A 20,162-nucleotide genomic window follows, 5' to 3' on the forward strand; every position below is an offset into this window, starting at 1 on the left:
TCTAAAAAGCAGGAAATGCTCTAAATGTTCCGCTGTAAGACTGCTGTTCCTTTTCCTAAAGGATGAGGCCCAAAGACAAGAGAAAAAAAAAAAAAAGAAAAAAAAAAAGAGAGAGAGAGAGAAAGGAAAAAGGAGAAGGAAACAATTTAGCACAAACATATTGAAAAAAAAACCAAGCAATTTTCACAAATACAAGGCAAGGTGGTTATTGCCCAATGTGCTGAAATTAGGCAGGTTGGCTTCAGAGCACAACTGCTTAGGTAGAAGCCCAGGAATTGAAAACTTGAAAGTTTGAAGCATGACGGTAAATTGATTTCTGCCTGGGAAGGGCAGAAACTGCGGTTAATTGGTTACCAGGCTGGGATGAACCCTGACGAGCACTGCCGGAAGTGATACAAACCTGGCCCCAGCAACCCAGTTCTTAAGAGATCTTCATGCCATTTTGAAGCTGGTCCCTAAAAATGAGGGCTGGTCTAGTGGCCTATACAAAGCCTTTCCCAGTTGCAGTTCGTGTTTATTTTACTAAGTTCTATTAGGCAGATTGCTCTGTTATTCCCCATGTTCTCCCTAAGTTGTACCCTCCTACCCAGCTGTCCCTCAAATAATCTCCTCCCTTCCTTCCAGACCCTTCCCGGCTGGTCAAGGCAACCTGGCCCCTTTGCCCTGTCTGTCAGCCTAAACCCTACCCATTGTTCTAGGAAGTTCACTGTCCCTCACCTCCAGGACCAATCCCAGATCGAACCCTCTCTCCTCCTCTTACCCTGATTTGTGGCAACCCTGAAAACACACCTTAAGAGTTGCTCTTTGGTTGTCTCATTGTGTCTACCCCCTGTTTTGTGAAGTTTTAAAAAACCTTGCACAGCTGTGCTCTGGGCTCTGCTTGCCTGTGTTTCATTCAGCTCTCCTCATATGCCCTTCCCTCACCTCACCCAATAAAACCCACTGGACTTCACACCTCAAGAGAGCCTCTCCTGCCTCCTTTATCCAATCCTCATTGCACCTCCAGGGGTCCCTAGTGCTGGGCATTTGGCTCAGAGGTTCCGCCTCAGGCAATACCCTAACCTGGTTGGTTCCCCACTCTTGCCATTGCCGCTGGACTATCTTGGAGCTAGCCTGGGCTCTGGAGGACAGTGGCATTTCCCCTCTGCTTGCTGGTATTGCAAGCCATGGATGCTGGTGTTGCATCCAAAAAGACCCTGGGTGGCCTGTGGGTATTTTCCATTTCTCAAAGCCTGAAAGAACACAGCAAGTTCACACTGACATGACAGGGAAACTCCAGGGAGGGGCGGTGCCCACTCTTCCTCTGCATTCAGGCTGGCATGAACAGAATGTGCTTAGGGATGTGAAACATGGGTGCACTGACTCCAGCACTGGGGAAATCCCAGCATTTCAAAGGTTTTATGGATTTCCAATATGAGTAAAATAGCAGTTGGGATGAAATGTTTATCAAGGGAGGGTTGCTTCCTTTCACCCCCAGGTCTTAGCTCTGTACCTGACAAGAAGCTAAAAGGTATTGGCTTGTGGAGACTGATGCACAAACTGCAGCTTTGCTCATGAAACCTCAGATTCCAAAGCAAATTTCACCTTAACGAAAACCGTTTTTTTTTTTTTTTTTTTTTTTAAGGAAATAGTGTTATCTGTCATGATTACATTTGGCAAGCCTCACTAGCTTTAAAGTTGCTATTTAGAGACACAGTGTTTGCCAACATTATACATTGTAGATGCAAGCCTCTTGACTTCAAAGAGAAAACAGCTTTGAAATGGCAAATTAAGTTTGGCAAATTTTGGCAACTACTTTAACAGTGAATTATTACTGATTTTTTTTTCCATGCAATTACTCTGTTTTTCATGAGAGCTCTTGCTCTGCAGAGACTCTGAGAAGCCTCCTCTGAGCTCAGAGACAGCAAACACAGTAGTACCACTTTCATAAGCCAAGGCAAAACCTTGGTAAGGTGTTAAAACACATGTACAGCTGTCTCCTAAACACAGACTGATTTAACATAGACTACTCTTTGCATACTGAGCATTTGTCAGGCTGAATTGATATGTTTAGAATATTTGATTTATTTCTTTTTCTAGGAAAACTACATGTCTGTTCAGTCTTACCTCCTGTTTGATGACAGGGATAGGTATTAGGGCTCCAAAGTTTCCCTCAGCCCCCTCCATATATTGTGCTTACAAGAGTTGGCATTGCAGCTTGTTTTGTTGCTTGGAGACAGCTGCAGGAACACACAGCGGTATAAATCACACCTGATTCTGTGCTAAGGAAGTAAGACCATCTCTTGTTTTTCCTTCAGACCTCATAGAAAGTGAGGAAAGAGAAATTTATATTCAAGATACTTAAAATATTGCTTTAATTTAACAAAAGGAAAAAAGGAAACTATGTAATGCAATCTGTAACAGCCTTCCTGGAGAAAAAAATACTGAATTTTCATTCTACTGGAGGTGATCACCGGAAGCACAGAATTTGAACAGGTTGTGTGATAGAGGAAAATAATTAGACACAATCTGGATTTGGGCATTAAAACTCCATAAACCTTTTTGGAAGGCTTTTAAAACTGCAGGCTTTTACAACTGCTCCTCACCCTAATGTTTATGGAGTTTCAAAGGAAGGAAAAAAACAGGTTTTGCTACTAAAAACTTGACTTTGGCAAAAATTGAACTTGAAACAGTTGTAATGCACAGGTTCACTGACTAGCCCCTGCATGGATCTTCATCTGCTGTGTCATTTGCCTGCCTCTCAAGTTTCAGAGCTTTATACCAATTTTTTTGGGACACTTGGGAAGGCAAGGAAGGCTGGAAGGGATTTGTCTGTCACTCTGTTTCCCCTCCCAGCACCAGCACAATCCATGCATAAAGTCCATCTCTCTCTCGCTTCAGTGAATGATGGTGTAGTCACCCTTTTGCCTCTGTAGGTAAACAGATATATTATGCTTATAAACTGAAGGAAAATTTTGATCAGGTTACCAGATTTGATTTTTTTTAAGACCTTGTTGAACATGATAGAACAATATTATGTGAGGAGATGCATGCAATAGTGCTAGTAGGCAAACTCTAACATATTTAACAATATTTAACAATAAGCTTAACATGACATAAAACAACAAAATTATTGGTAATGTGCAACATTAGATATAGAATTCCTGCTGTTGGTGATTGTCTTGGTTTGAAAAGACAGGTGTCTGTTAAGGAAGGCAGGAGCCTGTCTTGAAATGGAAAATGGAAACTCCCTTCCCTCCAAATTGCTATAATTTTGAAATTAAGGGCCTCTCAAGCAAAGATAATGGGAGTTGGAATAACAGTTCTTTATTAGGGAAAAAAAAAAAAAAAAAAAAAAAAAAAAAAAAAAAAAAAAAAAAAAAGCAGTAATACAAAACAACACTGACAGAGTCAGAATACAGCCTGGCACCCTGTGGGTCAGGGTGTTGGTAAGAGTCTGATTCAATGGTGGCTGCAGCCCTCCTGGAGTGACAGGTGTGGCTCTGTTAGACCAGTGATCCAGTAGATGGGTGTAGTCTTCCTCTGGAGGTCCAATGGTGGTGTCGATGGGCCTGGTCATCTTTTGAGAATCTAGTGGAAAAGAAAGCTGGTCCTCTGGTATTCCAGTGGGAAAAGGCTGCATGTGGTGTTCAAAATGTCAGATTATATCCAGGTAGGAATGCTTGGCTCCTCCCCCTGGGTGGAGCATCTCCCAATGGGATGATGTGATTTTATCAGTCAGGCAGTGACACTCAATGGCCCATTAACAGATGATATTTCCCTGGAGGGAGGATTGGTTGTGGAAGAAATAAAGAAAACTGCCCCACCTGGTTTTAACAGGTGTCCCAATTAACAGAAGATGACTGCCCCACATTTAACAGATGGCAATAGAATACACACACCTGGCCACATCTTGCATTTCCAACCTAAGACAGTGGTGACCAGCTGAACAAAATATTCCACTAGTGATGTTATCCATCTTTCTTCATTCTTTCCAAAGTATAGTGTACCTCTTCTAAACCAGAATGAACGTCCATTGTCCGTTGCTTCAGATGTATTCCAGCAGCCAACACATGTTGTTGTGCTGCAGTAGTTTTTTCACCAGTGCAACGTTCATTCCAGTGGGGGTGGGCAAAAAATCTTGATAGGATGTGTAGCAATTCATAGGTTGTGACAGAATCATCTAATTTAGATAAAATTATGAATGCGGATGTTTGCTTATTTCTGTCAAGATGTTGTCTCTCAATATGGAATCAGGAATAATTCTCATACAAAAACATCTTTTTCCAATGCTTATAAGCACAGTTCCAAGGGTTTCATCAGGATGGATTTCAAAGTGACAAACATTTTGTTCAGTGTCACGATAAATGCCTTGATGGGCCTTAATGGTGTTACTTCCACCAGCAAGTCCTTGTTGTTCCCTTGCAATGCATGCATCAACATGAATGGTTTGTTATTTGTTCCCATTTTGCTGGACCCATATTCTGTGCTATATCAGATAGGGAATAATTCCACAATTATTTAACCCCAGTGCAATGATTGAATATGTGATATATGCTGAAGAATTGTGTATTAGAATAAAATCTTTACTAGCTGGCAAGGTCATAGATGAAATTAACTGGATGCCACTAAAATGGAAATTCTCTTTGAAATTTACTTGCATTATCCCAGATTACTTTATGAATTTCAGTGGGGAAGGTACATTGCCTTCCCTTATAATTGCTGCTGTAGGAAGTTGTATCCACAATTGAGTTTGCATACAACTAATAGGTATTGGTACAGGCACTACCTAGAATAGTCATTATATAAATTGGCAATCCTTTTCATGAATCTTTTCCCATTGAGGTAATATACCTGATAAGAGCAATTGGTTTCAATTGGTATAAAACACTTGGTGCTGAGTTTATTTTGTTTACTAGGACTTTAGCATTTGTGCTCTGTAATAGTCCTAATGCTGTCCCCAGGATACCTGTCACATCTCTCCTTAATCATTTTGGAGAGCCCAGTACACAGAACAATGAAAACCATCCTGTGTAAGATGTGCTCAGGAATGATGAGTAGGCAGGTTTAATTACAGATATTAATCTGTGCTGAGAATTCCACTTGTTTGAGGGACCATGAAGGCCTCAATAGCACCTGTTGTTGGCCTGTATCTTTGATCACACGGGGTTCAGTTTGGAAGTGTGTGGAGATAAGGTTTCAGTAGTCTTACTGGGAATCTGGAAAATTTTTACTTTCCAGTAAGACTGATATGAAGAAAAGCTTTGTCAAAAGATAGAGGTGATCCAAACTTTGATTGAATACAAACTGTATTGAATTTTTGTACTGAATTACAGTAGTCCTTGACTCTATACTCTCTTTGTGTCACTCCATGACTAGGACTGCCACAGAACAGAAGGATTAGGATGCTGCCATCAAGGAATTCACATCAGGATCAAGGTGCCCACTTTCTTTCACAGCACTGACACACAGCAAGTTGAATGAGTTGCAAACTGTGACTTGAGAAGCACCTGAGAAAACTGTGGTGATGTGCAATGCATGCTATGAAAACATATCAATACCTTTAAGGAGATATTTAACCCTATACAGCCCTCATGCTTTCAATCTGCTTGTTAGTTTTCTGTGCAGTCACTGATAAAGCTCCTGGAGGTAAAAAGTCACAGATTCATGGATGATTGACTTTTACCAGGCAAACCTGACTCTTCATGAGCATAAGGAAGCATTGAAATCTTCCCACATCAGGCAACCCCACATGCTTTCTTAGCTTGCACGAGTGTGCTTTGAGTCACAGAATCACCTCAGTATGACTGAGGTGAAAAAAGACTGCCAGACGTCAACTGGTGCAGAGCCACTGAAAGATGGTGGCCAGGGACCACAGCAACACAGCTTCCGAGTTTCTCTAAGGAAGGAGATCCCATGAGCACCCTGGGCTAGATCTGTCACTGCTCAGTTACTGTGACAGCAAAAAAAAAAAGTTTCCTATGTTCAGAGGGAAGGTTTTTGCTTTGCACTGTTTTGCTTTGTGCCCGTTATCACTGGGCATCCCTTAAAAGAACCTGCTCAGTCTTCTTTGCACCCTCCCATCGGGTATGGATACACCTTGAAAAAATATCCCATTCAGAGTCTTCTTCATTGAAGACTCTGTAGGCAGCATTTTCAGCACTTCCTAACAGGAGAGATGCTCTAGTTCCTCCATTATCCTTGAGAATTTTCTCTGGTGCTCTCCTGTATGTCCACCCCTCTCTCATGGGGGTGAGTCGTGTAATGGACACAATACTCCAGGTATGGCCTCCTCACTGCTGAGAAGGAGGAGCTGAATCAGACCTGAAAAGCCAGCTGAGTAAGAAATGCCTCAACATGGTTTATTTCTAACAAAACATAGTACTGGGTATGAATGGTGAAACGTGTGATTTTATATTAAAAAATACAGAAAGGGGATAATGCTTAATAGCAAGGCAGCCTAGTGCATCTGGGAATATTTCATTCCCTGAGGCCAGAGCCTGTGTGTTCTGTGTGTAGCTCCTGAAAGCCCTGTGGTGTCACCAGAAAGTCATTATGACATGTGACATCAATGCCTTTTGCAGCGTGGGGCGGCCCTGAAGGGCCAGAATGCTTGTCCTCCTCTACTGGCAGCTCCTTTTTTTGACACATAGACTGAACTCAGCAGACCATCACTTTGCCTTAAAATATGTCTGAGTTGTTGTGGGTTTTTTTTCAGATACTCAGTTTTCTGTTTACAAGTTTCAAGGGCAATAGAGAAAAGCAATTCTTTATAGAAATAGATATGTCCTGTCCTATCCACAAACCAGCTGCTTTAACATGTGCTTTGCAAGGGCTGGACAGGTCAGAGCATGACTGTGCTATAATGCGCAGTGCCTGCTCTTCTTCACGTTGGCTCCAGGCCCTGTGGACATTAGTGGGGGCTCAGCCAGACAAGACAATGATAAGCAAAACAGACATACAAACCTCACTGAAATATTCTTTCTTGTGTGTGTGAAGCAACCGATTTCCAATTTTTGCTGCTGTGGAAAACAGAAACTTAACTCAACCAGTGAGCATGCTGTTTTCATTCACCTGGGGGAGATCCAAGGTATTGTCCTCATGGTGATTAACAGCTTTGCAACCCACCAGTGCCTGCAAAGGCACTGTGAAACAAAGAAGGCTTAGATGGACTTGGAGGAGTGGAAGAAGCTGGAGATAAAAGCCGAATTCAGTTTCATTACTCGGCAGACTAAAGAAAAAATATTTCTGAGCAGAGCACAGTGGCAGAACATAAGAAAGTATTATTTGATTTAATTAGTGCTAGCTTCAATTTGAAGATTGTTAAGAAGCCTTTTGTTTTCACAGGATTTTTTTTTTTTTTTGGTTGGAGTGTGGTGCAGTTCTGTGTAAATCAACAGATTTCTGCAAGCGTATGCATGTAATCATGTCAAAATTAGAAAACATGTATTTATGAGTAGAAGAAAATGTACATTGATTCTAGGCATAAGTATTCTGTTTGAAATCTCTGTGTGGAAATTATTCAGCAGCAGCTGATTTGTAAAGGTAGAATGCTGAAGTCTCCTCACTGTTGTGTTAAGCTTATACTATCTGAGAAACATGAGTGTTGATGTGCTATTCCACAAGCCACATGCAGGGAGAGAAACACCAAAACTCTGTCCCATTTTTAGAATTCAGTTTTTGGAAGAATTTTCCACTGCTGAAAGGGAAGTAGCAGTGGGAGTTTTGTGAATGGTCTAGATGATAAATAACTTGAATCACACACAGACTGAGGAGTCACAGTGGTTAAAATCCTCCCCCCTCTGAAGTTGATGGGAGACAGCCAGCCTGCACAAGTGCTGTTTTGGCTTTCCCTGCAATGTTGCAAGAGTTTTGTACATCATTTTGTTTGCTAAATAGACCGAGTGTTGTGGAAGGAGAAGGAAAAGCGGGCGCTACTTCTTCTATTGCAAATGAGTCAGAAATACTCACTGATCTGCATCAGTTTTCTTCCCTGGAACCAGAATTTGGATCGCAGGTTGAAAATTTTCTTGCATGTGGGAGACAGATGTCCTTAAGACACGAAACTTAAGAAAAACTTGGAAGCCAAGCTGACTATAGGAAGAGCAAAGCCGGGAAGAGCATTTTGAGAAACATGGCTCAAGCACACATATATGCAGTTGGAAGCCCATCTGGATGTGGTTCACCTCTCTCACTAAAGGGGTTTCAACACTGAGAGAATAACACCTACTAGTCACTACCAGAACTCTCTTTTGCAATACTTCTTTCTATAAAATATTCTAGAAATTCTCCTTATAGGGAGAAGCTGTTTGAGCAACTTTCAGTAAATTAGAGAAGTTTAGTTGAGATTGGTTTGAAGTGCCACCTTCTTTCTGCTGCACGCTGAGGAACTGTAGGGCAAAGAAGAAGGATAATTAAGAAAAATATGAGAGCAAAGGATTTCAGAAGTTGTGTGTGTGCCAGCAGCAGGTAAATGGTTTGCTGATTGAAGTATAATGCCTGTGGGGAAAAAAAATCCTCACAAAAGTACATTGGTATAATCTGAATGCCCTTTTACTGTGCACCCAATATTTGAAAAAAAGGAAGTCTTTCTAAATGCAGAAGGAAATTCAGGCATTTCATTTACACACATAAAAAAATGTTTGAAAACATTAGTATGAAAAGGCAATGAATCTCTCTGCTAAAACTGTCTGTGTCTGTAAGAGATAAGAGGGCAGGAGGAAGGAGAAAGAACAGTAATTTCTTTTAAATTATTCTTGTAATCCATTTACTTACAGCACAGCACCTACAAAACACCTTGCAATGACTGGGCAGATGCTCTGGCAGAAATAAGTACTCTCACTGTTCCCTCACTTTTCCACTTCCTTGCAATTCACTTTTTTTTCTAAAGTAGTGAATTCTTCAGTTCAGGTATTGTTCACAATGACATGCTAATAAGGACCTCTACTCATCAATGCAATAGAAATCATTAACATGAAGGAATTATTAGCATTCTACTATTCATGTGGTTAAACATGTATGTGAAGTCTTTGGTGGGCTTTTGCTTTGCAATTTCTACCGCTCAACTTGGTGGCTCCCACAGCTTCAAAGCCCTCTGTGGTGGGGAAACCTGCAGAACTTCTGCCAGTCATCACAAGGACTGACCATTCAAGGCCTTGCCCTGCAGTAGAGGGGAGGAATTACTGGGGAAGATTTGTCTTGTTTAACATTTTTGTTTTGCCCAAAGGAAGATATTCTGGTCAAGCCTATGAAGCCTGGCTCCATTCTGGAATTTTGAAGGAAAAACTTCTCAGAAGGATGAACAATGGGCATTTAAGCTAGTGTCCTTAAATTATTCGTAAGAGGGACTAAGTGTTGCTTGTGCTACGTCTGATAAAGCTTCAGAAGTGTAAAATATATCTCAAAAGCTATGAGGAAGGCTTAGGGACAGTCAGTGAGGCATAAACAGCAGCAGGGGCAGCAGCGGCAGCTACAGTAAGTTCTGGGGGCTGAGCGTGAGAATAAGCAGGACAGGGGGTTCCTGGAGTCACGGACACCCAAGCAAGGGCCTAAAGAAGTCATACAAGGATCTGCTGAGTTCACTTGGCTTGTTCAGCCTGGAGAAGAGGAGACCTCATAGCTTCCTGCAGCTTCCTCATGAGAAGAAGCAGAGGGGCAGGCGCTGATCTCTGCTCAGTGACAGAACCCAAGGGAATAGCAGGAAGCTGTGTCAGGGAAGGTTCAAGTTGGGTGTCAGGAAATGTTTCTTCACCTGAAGGGTGGTTGAGCACTGGAACAGGTTCCCAAGGGAAGTGGTCACAGCACCAAGCCTGACAGTTCAAGAAGCATTTGAACAACATTCTCAGGCAGAATCATTGGGATGGGGCTGTGTGATAGACACAAAGATCCTCATAAGTTCCTTCCAACTCAGGAGATTCTGTGGTTCATTGAAGAGCTGAGAGACCTGGAGGCAGCTCTCTCAAGCAGGGTGATGTGTCAAGGGTGTTGCCACAGGCAACTACGGCATATTTCAGTGACACAGGAATCTTCCTTTGGTGAGGGGAGCAGTAACAGTGGTGGGTAACACTGGCCTGAGCAGGAGAAGAAGCTGGGCAGGGAGACCAGGAAAGGACACCTCATGGTCAAGGTCCACATAGGCTGCTGATCCGGAGAGATGCTGTTGATGAGGCCTTCTTGGTTTGGCTGCAGGGCACATCATCCTCACCACTTCTCATCCTGATGGGAGAGTCCAACCACCCAGACTGCTGGGAGAGCAATACAGCCAGCTGTAAGCAATCCAGCACACTCCTGGAGTGTGCAGAGGACAACTTCCTGATCTAGGTATTGGCCAGACCAAACGAGGAGAAGCATGGCTAGGCCTGGTGCTCACTGATGTGGATGAGCTCATTTGAGGGGTGTGGTGGTTTGTTGTTTTATAATTGTTTTTTGTTAATCAGTTTGTAATGGTTTGTTCCATGTACCCCATTCTGTTCCCCTAATGGTTTAGCCCTAAGTTGTTTACTTCAATATTTTCCCGCCAAGTGCCTGTCAATCCCCATGTCAGTCTCCCCAGTCCCTCCTTTGTGCCTCCCTTGCTTCCTTATAAGTCCCTGTCAATCCCCAATTCACTGCCCCCTACCCCTGCCTGTCAAGTGGAACACACCCTGTGTGTTCTAGAATGTTCCCTGTCTGTTACCCCTTGTACAGTTTCTCATTGAGCTGTTAAGCGTGCTCCCTCCCCTGTGTTGCCCTTATTGGATTACCCCAGTTGTGTTCCCCGCCCCTAATGTCTCCCCATTGGATGTGAGTTGTTTCCACTCCTCATACCCTCCCCTCTTTAAAATGTGCTGCAACCCTTGGTCCTGTGCTTACTTGTCCCTGAATCCTCTTTGGCAATAAACTGCCTTAGAACTCATACAAGTAGCCCCTCTCTCTTTATCTTGGCCCTTCATACTGCTTCGGTGCTGTGGTACCCATGCCACAGCCAGCCACAGAGAGCTGCTGATCTCTCTGTGTGCACTGCCACCCAAGGAGGTCTCAGAAGAGACCTGGGGCCAGCCACTCCTGTAGTGCCCTCCAGCCACAGGGAGTGTGCTAGCCGGGAGACCTCCACACCGTGGTCGCACATGGGCAGCTACAGAGGGGTTAAGTCTGGATGCAGCCTGGGCTGTAGCGACCGTGCCCTGGTGAAATTTTGTGATCACGTGGCGCATGGGCATGGCAAGGAGAATGGTCAGGATCCTGAAGATTGGAAAACTTTGACCTGTTTAAGGGGTTGGTGAATGAGATCCCTTGGGAAACTATCCTTAAGGACAAGGGGGCTGACCTGGGCTGGCAGCACGTTAAGGTCACTTTTCTTAGAGCACAGGAGCTCACCATCACAATGTGTAGAAAATCTTGCCAGGCAGGCAAGAAAATGGCATGGCTGAGCAAAGATCTGCTCCTCAAACTGAGAAGAAAGAAGAAAATGCACAGCCAGTGGAGGAGGGAGAGGTGACTTGGGGAGAGTACTGGGATATGGTTCAGATGTGTAGGGACAGCATGAGGAAAGCCAAGGCACAGATGGAACTGGGCTTGGCAAAACATGTGAAGAATAAGAAGGAATTCTGTTAAGGATATAGGTAAGAAGAGAAAGGCCAAAGAAGTAATGGTCCCTTATAAGGTGAGAATGGAGAACTGGTAACAACAGAAACAGAAAGCTGAATTACTCAATGAGTTCCTCCCCTCAGTCTTCATTGGCTTGCAGTCAGCTTACCCATCTCTCAGGTTCTTGAACTTTAGATAGGAGCTGGAGGACTGAATCTGTGAGCAGAGAGCAGGTTCTGGACCACTTGATAAAACTAAACAAGCGCAAGTCTATGGAATCTGACGACATGCGTTCCAGGGAAATCCAATTCCTGAGGGGAACTGATTGCTGCTGTTGGCAAACATTTGCCATCATATTTGAAAAGTGATGGCAGCAAGGCCAAGCACCTGGTGACTAGAAAAAGGGAAACATTGCTCCATTTTTAAGAAGTGAAGTAAGGAAGGTGTGGGGAATTACAAACCTCTTAGCCTGACCTCTGTGTCTGGGAAGTGTCAATGTGGCAAGCACATTTCCCTCAGAATTTTTCATAAAGGTACACAGAGAGAAATGAAAGAGAAAACTATTTCTATTTCTGCTCCTTGTTTTTCTCTTGTGGAATGTGTTTGGAGAATTGTTTACCTAGAGTGATCGCTTGGTTGGATCATGGTGGATTGTTTGGGCCTGATGGCCAATTGGATCCACCTGTGTCTGGACTCTGGCGAACAGGAGCACGAGTTGTTGGTAGTTAGATATGTTACTTAGAGAAAGCAGCATGTAGTTTTTAGTATCTGCTTATATATAGTATATTAATGTATTAAAGCATAATTATAATAAAGAAATCATTCAACCTTCTGAACAAAGTCAGACATCATCATTCTTCCCATTGGGTTCACCAACGTCTACAACACCAGGAGCCTTGTGTCTCTTTGGTTTGCAGTGTCAGATGGCGTTGCAGAAGGGCTTGGCAGAAGGTGGCACCTCTTCCTCTACTGCCAGTGACAACCAAGTGCTCCTGGCTGAGCCTCCACATAAGTCAGAGGACCAAATGTGCCCAATCTGCTTGGACATCATCAACAACCAAGTCTCAGTGAGCTGGTGCAACCATGCTTTCTGCTTTCCTTGCATACTGGAGTGGTCACGCAATAGACCTGTTTGTCCAATCTGCCGGGAGCCTTTCCAGTACCTCCTCCGCAAAGTGGGAGACAATAACTATGAGGTGTACTCTATAGGGCACTACACCAGCTCCATCAGACATAATCCCGGAAGGAGAGATCATCGTCACTCTGCAGACGGGAGGCGGCATCATTCCACAGGCCACGGGTACCGCCGATCTTCCAGCAGAGAGCACGGCAATAGCCGTGCCAGAGACTGGGAAAGGGACCGAAGCAGATCCCGGAGGCAGAGCCATGATGGCCATAGCAGGGGTCAGCAGGCCCGGAGTTTTGACCCCTCAAGCAGCAGGAGACGGCCGCACAGCAGGGCTCAGGACACGGCTTCTGAAACGTCTCGTGGTTGGAACCAAGTTGCAAGGCATGAATGGGATGTCCCAGTCCCCCTGGGGAGGAGTGAGCACCGTCAGCGGGTACCATGGGATTCCTCCAGGGAATCCTGGGCAACAAGCAGACAATCTCGGAGGAGGTCCCACAGAATCTGGCGACAAACACAGAGAGAAGAGCAAAGGAGGAGGGATCACAATGAGGGACAACCTGCAAGGCCTGAACAGGATGTCCCTGACTCTTCAGGGAGGAGTGAGCACCATCAGCCAGCATGACCAGTTTCCTCTAGGGAACCCCAGGCAACAAGGAGTCAATCCAACCAATCCTGACGGATATCCCACAGTCCTGAGTACCACAGGGAAAGGTAGCACACCCTACCAAGAAGGGTACTACTGTTACTTGTATCACAAATTGTACCACTTTACACCAAAACTGGTCCTACTAACAATTCCTAAAATAAAGTCAATTCCAACCATCAAGCCTGAAGCATAGAATCTCTTCTCCATCAAAAAACACATAAAAAAATCTAGAGACCTATGTAAGGGTGACCAAGGTTAAGAGGATAACAAGTTAGTAGGTAGAAGCTAGAAAAACACCTTAAGATGGTTTATTCCTAAACCAGAACGTAATGCTGGGTATGAATGGTAAAACCTGTGATTTTATATAAAAAATAAAGAAAGGGGAAACTCCTTGATAGCTAGGCAGCCTAGTGAGACAAGCTACCTGGGAAGCTTTTGTTCCCTGAGGCCAGAGCTTGTGTCTTCTGTGTGTAGTTCCTGAAAGCCCTGTGGTGTCATCAGAGAGTCATTGTGACATGTGTGACATCAACCCCTTTTGAGTTGTGCGGCAGCCCTGAAGAGCCAGAATGCCTGCCCTCCTCCAAAGAGGACAGACACTGGCAGGTGGGGGGAACGATGGACCCCCATCCTGTTGGCTGCCTTCTGAGAGCATAGAGAGGATTTCCTGTGCAGTAATAGCAGTAGGACCTGGGGAGCTGGTCCCAGTCTGCCACATTCCCAGGCTTCAGCTGCTGCTGCTGAGAGGCCAAAAACTGCTTTTACACCTTCACAATTCCTGCGTGCACATGTACGAGAGGTCAGTCACTGCCCTGCTCTGAGAGCTGTCACATGCAGAGACACCTCTGGTGTCACTTGTCTGCCCCAGGATAGTCCCTAGCCCTTGTGGCAGCTCAAGCACTGCCTCGAGGTAGAAGGGACAGCTCTTCAGTGCTTGATGCAGACAGCTTGGCTGTTGTCTGAAGACTGCATCTCTGGATTGTGTCTCCAGGGCAGGCCAGGAACCTTGTGTCTCTTTGGTTTGAAGTGCCAGATGGCGTTGGAGGAGAGTTTCTCAGAAGGTGACTCCTCTTCCTCTACTGCCAGCAACAACCCGGTGGTCCTGGCTATCCCTCAAAGACCTTTTAACTGCCCAATCTGCCTGGACAGCATTGAGGAGGAAACCTCCGTGAGCTGGTGTAGACATGCTTTCTGCTTTTCTTGCATACTGGAATGGTCCCGCATCAGACGTATTTGCCCGGTGTGTCAGGAGCCTTTCCGATACCTCTTCCACAAGGTGGGAGACAATAACTATGAAGTGTACTATAGCAGCTCCATCAGACATAATCCAGGAAGGAGAGATCGTCACCACTCTGCAGACAGGAGGTGGCATCATTCCGCAGGCCACGAGCACCACCGGTCTTCCAGCAGAGAGCACGGCAATAGCCGTGCCAGAGACTGGGAAAGGGACCGAAGCAGATCCCGGAGGCAGAGCCATGATGGCCATAGCAGGGGTCAGCAGGCCCGGAGTTTTGACCCCTCAAGCAGCAGGAGACGGCCGCACAGCAGGGCTCAGGACACGGCTTCTGAAACATCTCGTGGTTGGAACCAAGTTGCAAGGCATGAATGGGATGTCCCAGTCCCCCTGGGGAGGAGTGAGCACCGTCAGCGGGTACCATGGGATTCCTCCAGGGAATCCTGGGCAACAAGCAGACAATCTCGGAGGAGGTCCCACAGAATCTGGCGACAAACACAGAGAGAAGAGCAAAGGAGGAGGGATCACAATGAGGGACAACCTGCAAGGCCTGAACAGGATGTCCCTGACTCTTCAGGGAGGAGTGAGCACCATCAGCCAGCATGACCAGTTTCCTCTAGGGAACCCCAGGCAACAAGGAGTCAATCCAACCAATCCTGACGGATATCCCACAGTCCTGAGTACCACAGGGAAAGGTAGCACACCCTACCAAGAAGGGTACTACTGTTACTTGTATCACAAATTGTACCACTTTACACCAAAACTGGTCCTACTAACAATTCCTAAAATAAAGTCAATTCCAACCATCAAGCCTGAAGCATAGAATCTCTTCTCCATCAAAAAACACATAAAAAAATCTAGAGACCTATGTAAGGGTGACCAAGGTTAAGAGGATAACAAGTTAGTAGGTAGAAGCTAGAAAAACACCTTAAGATGGTTTATTCCTAAACCAGAACGTAATGCTGGGTATGAATGGTAAAACCTGTGATTTTATATAAAAAATAAAGAAAGGGGAAACTCCTTGATAGCTAGGCAGCCTAGTGAGACAAGCTACCTGGGAAGCTTTTGTTCCCTGAGGCCAGAGCTTGTGTCTTCTGTGTGTAGTTCCTGAAAGCCCTGTGGTGTCATCAGAGAGTCATTGTGACATGTGTGACATCAACCCCTTTTGAGTTGTGCGGCAGCCCTGAAGAGCCAGAATGCCTGCCCTCCTCCAAAGAGGACAGACACTGGCAGGTGGGGGGAACGATGGACCCCCATCCTGTTGGCTGCCTTCTGAGAGCATAGAGAGGATTTCCTGTGCAGTAATAGCAGTAGGACCTGGGGAGCTGGTCCCAGTCTGCCACATTCCCAGGCTTCAGCTGCTGCTGCTGAGAGGCCAAAAACTGCTTTTACACCTTCACAATTCCTGCGTGCACATGTACGAGAGGTCAGTCACTGCCCTGCTCTGAGAGCTGTCACATGCAGAGACACCTCTGGTGTCACTTGTCTGCCCCAGGATAGTCCCTAGCCCTTGTGGCAGCTCAAGCACTGCCTCGAGGTAGAAGGGACAGCTCTTCAGTGCTTGATGCAGACAGCTTGGCTGTTGTCTGAAGACTGCATCTCTGGATTGTGTCTCCAGGGCAGGCCAGGAGTGTGCCAAGCACATTTCTCTCTCTCCGAATTTTTCATAATGGTACACAGAGAGAAATGAAAGAGAAAACTATTTCTATTTCTGCTCCTTGTTTTTCTCTTGTGGAATGTGTTTGGAGAATTGTTTACCTAGAGTGATCGCTTGGTTGGATCATGGTGGATTGTTTGGGCCTGATGGCCAATCGGATCCACCTGTGTCTGGACTCTGGCGAACAGGAGCACGAGTTGTTGGTAGTTAGATATGTTACTTAGAGAAAGCAGCATGTAGTTGTTAGTATCCACTTATATATAGTATATTAATGTATTAAAGCATAATTATAATAAAGAAATCATTCAACCTTCTGAACAAAGTCAGACATCATCATTCTTCCCATTGGGTTCACCAACGTCTACAACACCAGGAGCCTTGTGTCTCTTTGGTTTGCAGTGTCAGATGGCGTTGCAGAAGGGCTTGGCAGAAGGTGGCACCTCTTCCTCTACTGCCAGTGACAACCAAGTGCTCCTGGCTGAGCCTCCACATAAGTCAGAGGACCAAATGTGCCCAATCTGCTTGGACATCATCAACAACCAAGTCTCAGTGAGCTGGTGCAACCATGCTTTCTGCTTTCCTTGCATACTGGAGTGGTCACGCAATAGACCTGTTTGTCCAATCTGCCGGGAGCCTTTCCAATACCTCCTCCGCAAAGTGGGAGACAATAACTATGAGGTGTACTCTATAGGGCACTACACCAGCTCCATCAGACATAATCCTGGAAGGAGAGATCATCGTCACTCTGCAGACGGGAGGCGGCATCATTCCACAGGCCACGGGTACCGCCGATCTTCCAGCAGAGAGCACGGCAATAGCCGTGCCAGAGACTGGGAAAGGGACCGAAGCAGATCCCGGAGGCAGAGCCATGATGGCCATAGCAGGGGTCAGCAGGCCCGGAGTTTTGACCCCTCAAGCAGCAGGAGACGGCCGCACAGCAGGGCTCAGGACACGGCTTCTGAAACATCTCGTGGTTGGAACCAAGTTGCAAGGCATGAATGGGATGTCCCAGTCCCTCTGGGGAGGAGTGAGCACCGTCAGCGGGCACCATGGAATCCCTCCAGGGAATCCTGGGCAACAAGCAGACGATTTCATTGATTCCAGTGGACATCCCACACCTCTGAGTGATTCAGGGACAGGTAGCACACCCTACTGAGAAATGTGCTACTAGTGTCACAAATTATACTACTTTATACCAAAAATGGTCCTACTAACAATTCCAAAAATAAAGTTAATTCCAACCATCAAATTTGGGCTCAGGCATCTAATGTCTGTTACAAAATGTACTGGAAAATCTAAAGAGACCCTTGCAATGATGCTGAGGGTAATAAGGGTAACAGGCTAGAAGCTTGCCTGCTGCTTTTCTCATCCTTTTCTGTGTTACACTTATCTATAAGAGCTTATACTGAGTATTTCTTATGGCTGTGCCATTTCTCATTATATTGCATTTCCATACTATGACCAGTTGAAAATAAAACAAAAAAAAATCCTTTCTGCCCTGGTGCCAACAATGCCAATGTCTTATTGGAAAGCATCTTGTCCTTTCACAGCACCCATTTTTTACACTTTACCCCAAATATCACCCAGAATATCTTCTCATCAGTTTTCTCACAAGGTGGCAGTGAAAAGTGAAATTGGTTTACATGCTTGGTATGCTCTGTGTAGAGCCTCACCTTTAATGCTCCTAATGGCAGTACAGGCTATAGACTCCAACTGACATCCAAAGACTACCAAAATCACTGAAAAACAATAGTGTACCCAGAATGCTCTTACTTTCAAGTAAGACAGAGGTGATCCAAAAAATTAAGTACTAGGCCAAGACAAACTGTATTCAATTTTTTTATTGAACTACAGTTTTCTTCTACTCTGTACACTCTGTTACTAGGACTGCCACAGTGCAGAAGAGTTTGGAATTCAGATCAGGACCAAGCTGCCTACTTGCTCACTCACAGCACTGACTCTTCCAGTCACTCCATCATAGAAGGTCACCAGAGTGGTCAGGCAAGATTTGCCCTTTGTAAGGCCATGCTGTTTTGTCTCAGATCACCTCCTTGATCACCTGTCTTGTATGTGATTTAACAGTGCTTCCATGAGGATCTGCAACATTAAATTCCCAGGCACAGAGGTCAGGCTAAGAGGTTTGTAATTCCCCACACCTTCCTTACTTCACTTCTTAAAAATGGAGCAATGTTTCCCTTTTTCTAGTCACCAGGTGCTTGGCCTTGCTGCCATCACTTTTCAAATATGATGGCAAATGTTTGCCAACAGCAGCAATCAGTTCCCCTCAGGAATTGGATTTCCCTGGAACGCATGTCGTCAGATTCCATAGACTTGCGCTTGTTTAGTTTTATCAAGTGGTCCAGAACCTGCTCTCTGCTCACAGATTCAGTCCTCCAGCTCCTATCTAAAGTTCAAGAACCTGAGAGATGGGTAAGCTGACTGCAAGCCAATGAAGACTGAGGGGAGGAACTCATTGAGTAATTCAGCTTTCTGTTTCTGTTGTTACCAGTTCTCCATTCTCACCTTATAAGGGACCATTACTTCTTTGGCCTTTCTCTTCTTACCTATATCCTTAACAGAATTCCTTCTTATTCTTCACATGTTTTGCCAAGCCCAGTTCCATCTGTGCCTTGGCTTTCCTCATGCTGTCCCTACACATCTGAACCATATCCCAGTACTCTCCCCAAGTCACCTCTCCCTCCTCCACTGGCTGTGCATTTTCTTCTTTCTTCTCAGTTTGAGGAGCAGATCTTTGCTCAGCCATGCCATTTTCTTGCCTGCCTGGCAAGATTTTCTACACATTGTGATGGTGAGCTCCTGTGCTCTAAGAAAAGTGACCTTAACGTGCTGCCAGCCCAGGTCAGCCCCCTTGTCCTTAAGGATAGTTTCCCAAGGGATCTCATTCACCAACCCCTTAAACAGGTCAAAGTTTTCCAATCTTCAGGATCCTGACCATTCTCCTTGCCATGCCCATGCGCCACGTGATCACAAAATTTCACCAGGGCACGGTCGCTACAGCCCAGGCTGCATCCAGACTTAACCCCTCTGTAGCTGCCCATGTGCGACCACGGTGTGGAGGTCTCCCGGCTAGCACACTCCCTGTGGCTGGAGGGCACTACAGGAGTGGCTGGCCCCAGGTCTCTTCTGAGACCTCCTTGGGTGGCAGTGCACACAGAGAGATCAGCAGCTCTCTGTGGCTGGCTGTGGCATGGGTACCACAGCACCGAAGCAGTATGAAGGGCCAAGATAAAGAGAGAGGGGCTACTTGTATGAGTTCTAAGGCAGTTTATTGCCAAAGAGGATTCAGGGACAAGTAAGCACAGGACCAAGGGTTGCAGCACATTTTAAAGAGGGGAGGGTATGAGGAGTGGAAACAACTCACATCCAATGGGGAGACATTAGGGGCGGGGAACACAACTGGGGTAATCCAATAAGGGCAACACAGGGGAGGGAGCACGCTTAACAGCTCAATGAGAAACTGTACAAGGGGTAACAGACAGGGAACATTCTAGAACACACAGGGTGTGTTCCACTTGACAGGCAGGGGTAGGGGGCAGTGAATTGGGGATTGACAGGGACTTATAAGGAAGCAAGGGAGGCACAAAGGAGGGACTGGGGAGACTGACATGGGGATTGACAGGCACTTGGCGGGAAAATATTGAAGTAAACAACTTAGGGCTAAACCATTAGGGGAACAGAATGGGGTACATGGAACAAACCATTACAAACTGATTAACAAAAAACAATTATAAAACAACAAACCACCACACCCCTCAAATGAGCTCATCCACATCAGTGAGCACCAGGCCTAGCCATGCTTCTCCTCGTTTGGTCTGGCCAATACCTAGATCAGGAAGTTGTCCTCTGCACACTCCAGGAGTGTGCTGGATTGCTTACAGCTGGCTGTATTGCTCTCCCAGCAGTCTGGGTGGTTGGACCCTCCCATCAGGATGAG

At 45.4% G+C, this 20,162-nt stretch overlaps 1 protein-coding gene across 1 annotated transcript; it reads left to right on the forward strand.

The window, feature by feature from the left end:
* Positions 1-15,687: 15,687 nt before the first annotated feature.
* On the forward strand, positions 15,688-17,370 carry LOC128822130 (E3 ubiquitin-protein ligase CHFR-like). The gene is made up of 2 exons (XM_054003726.1): positions 15,688-15,783; positions 16,607-17,370. Exon 2 carries the CDS (start codon positions 16,613-16,615, stop codon positions 17,303-17,305), a length of 693 nt encoding a protein of 230 aa, XP_053859701.1. The 5' UTR covers positions 15,688-15,783; positions 16,607-16,612; the 3' UTR covers positions 17,306-17,370.
* Positions 17,371-20,162: the final 2,792 nt, after the last annotated feature.

Source organism: Vidua macroura, chromosome Z (assembly GCF_024509145.1).
Source record: "Vidua macroura isolate BioBank_ID:100142 chromosome Z, ASM2450914v1, whole genome shotgun sequence".
Classification (NCBI taxonomy): domain Eukaryota; kingdom Metazoa; phylum Chordata; class Aves; order Passeriformes; family Viduidae; genus Vidua; species Vidua macroura.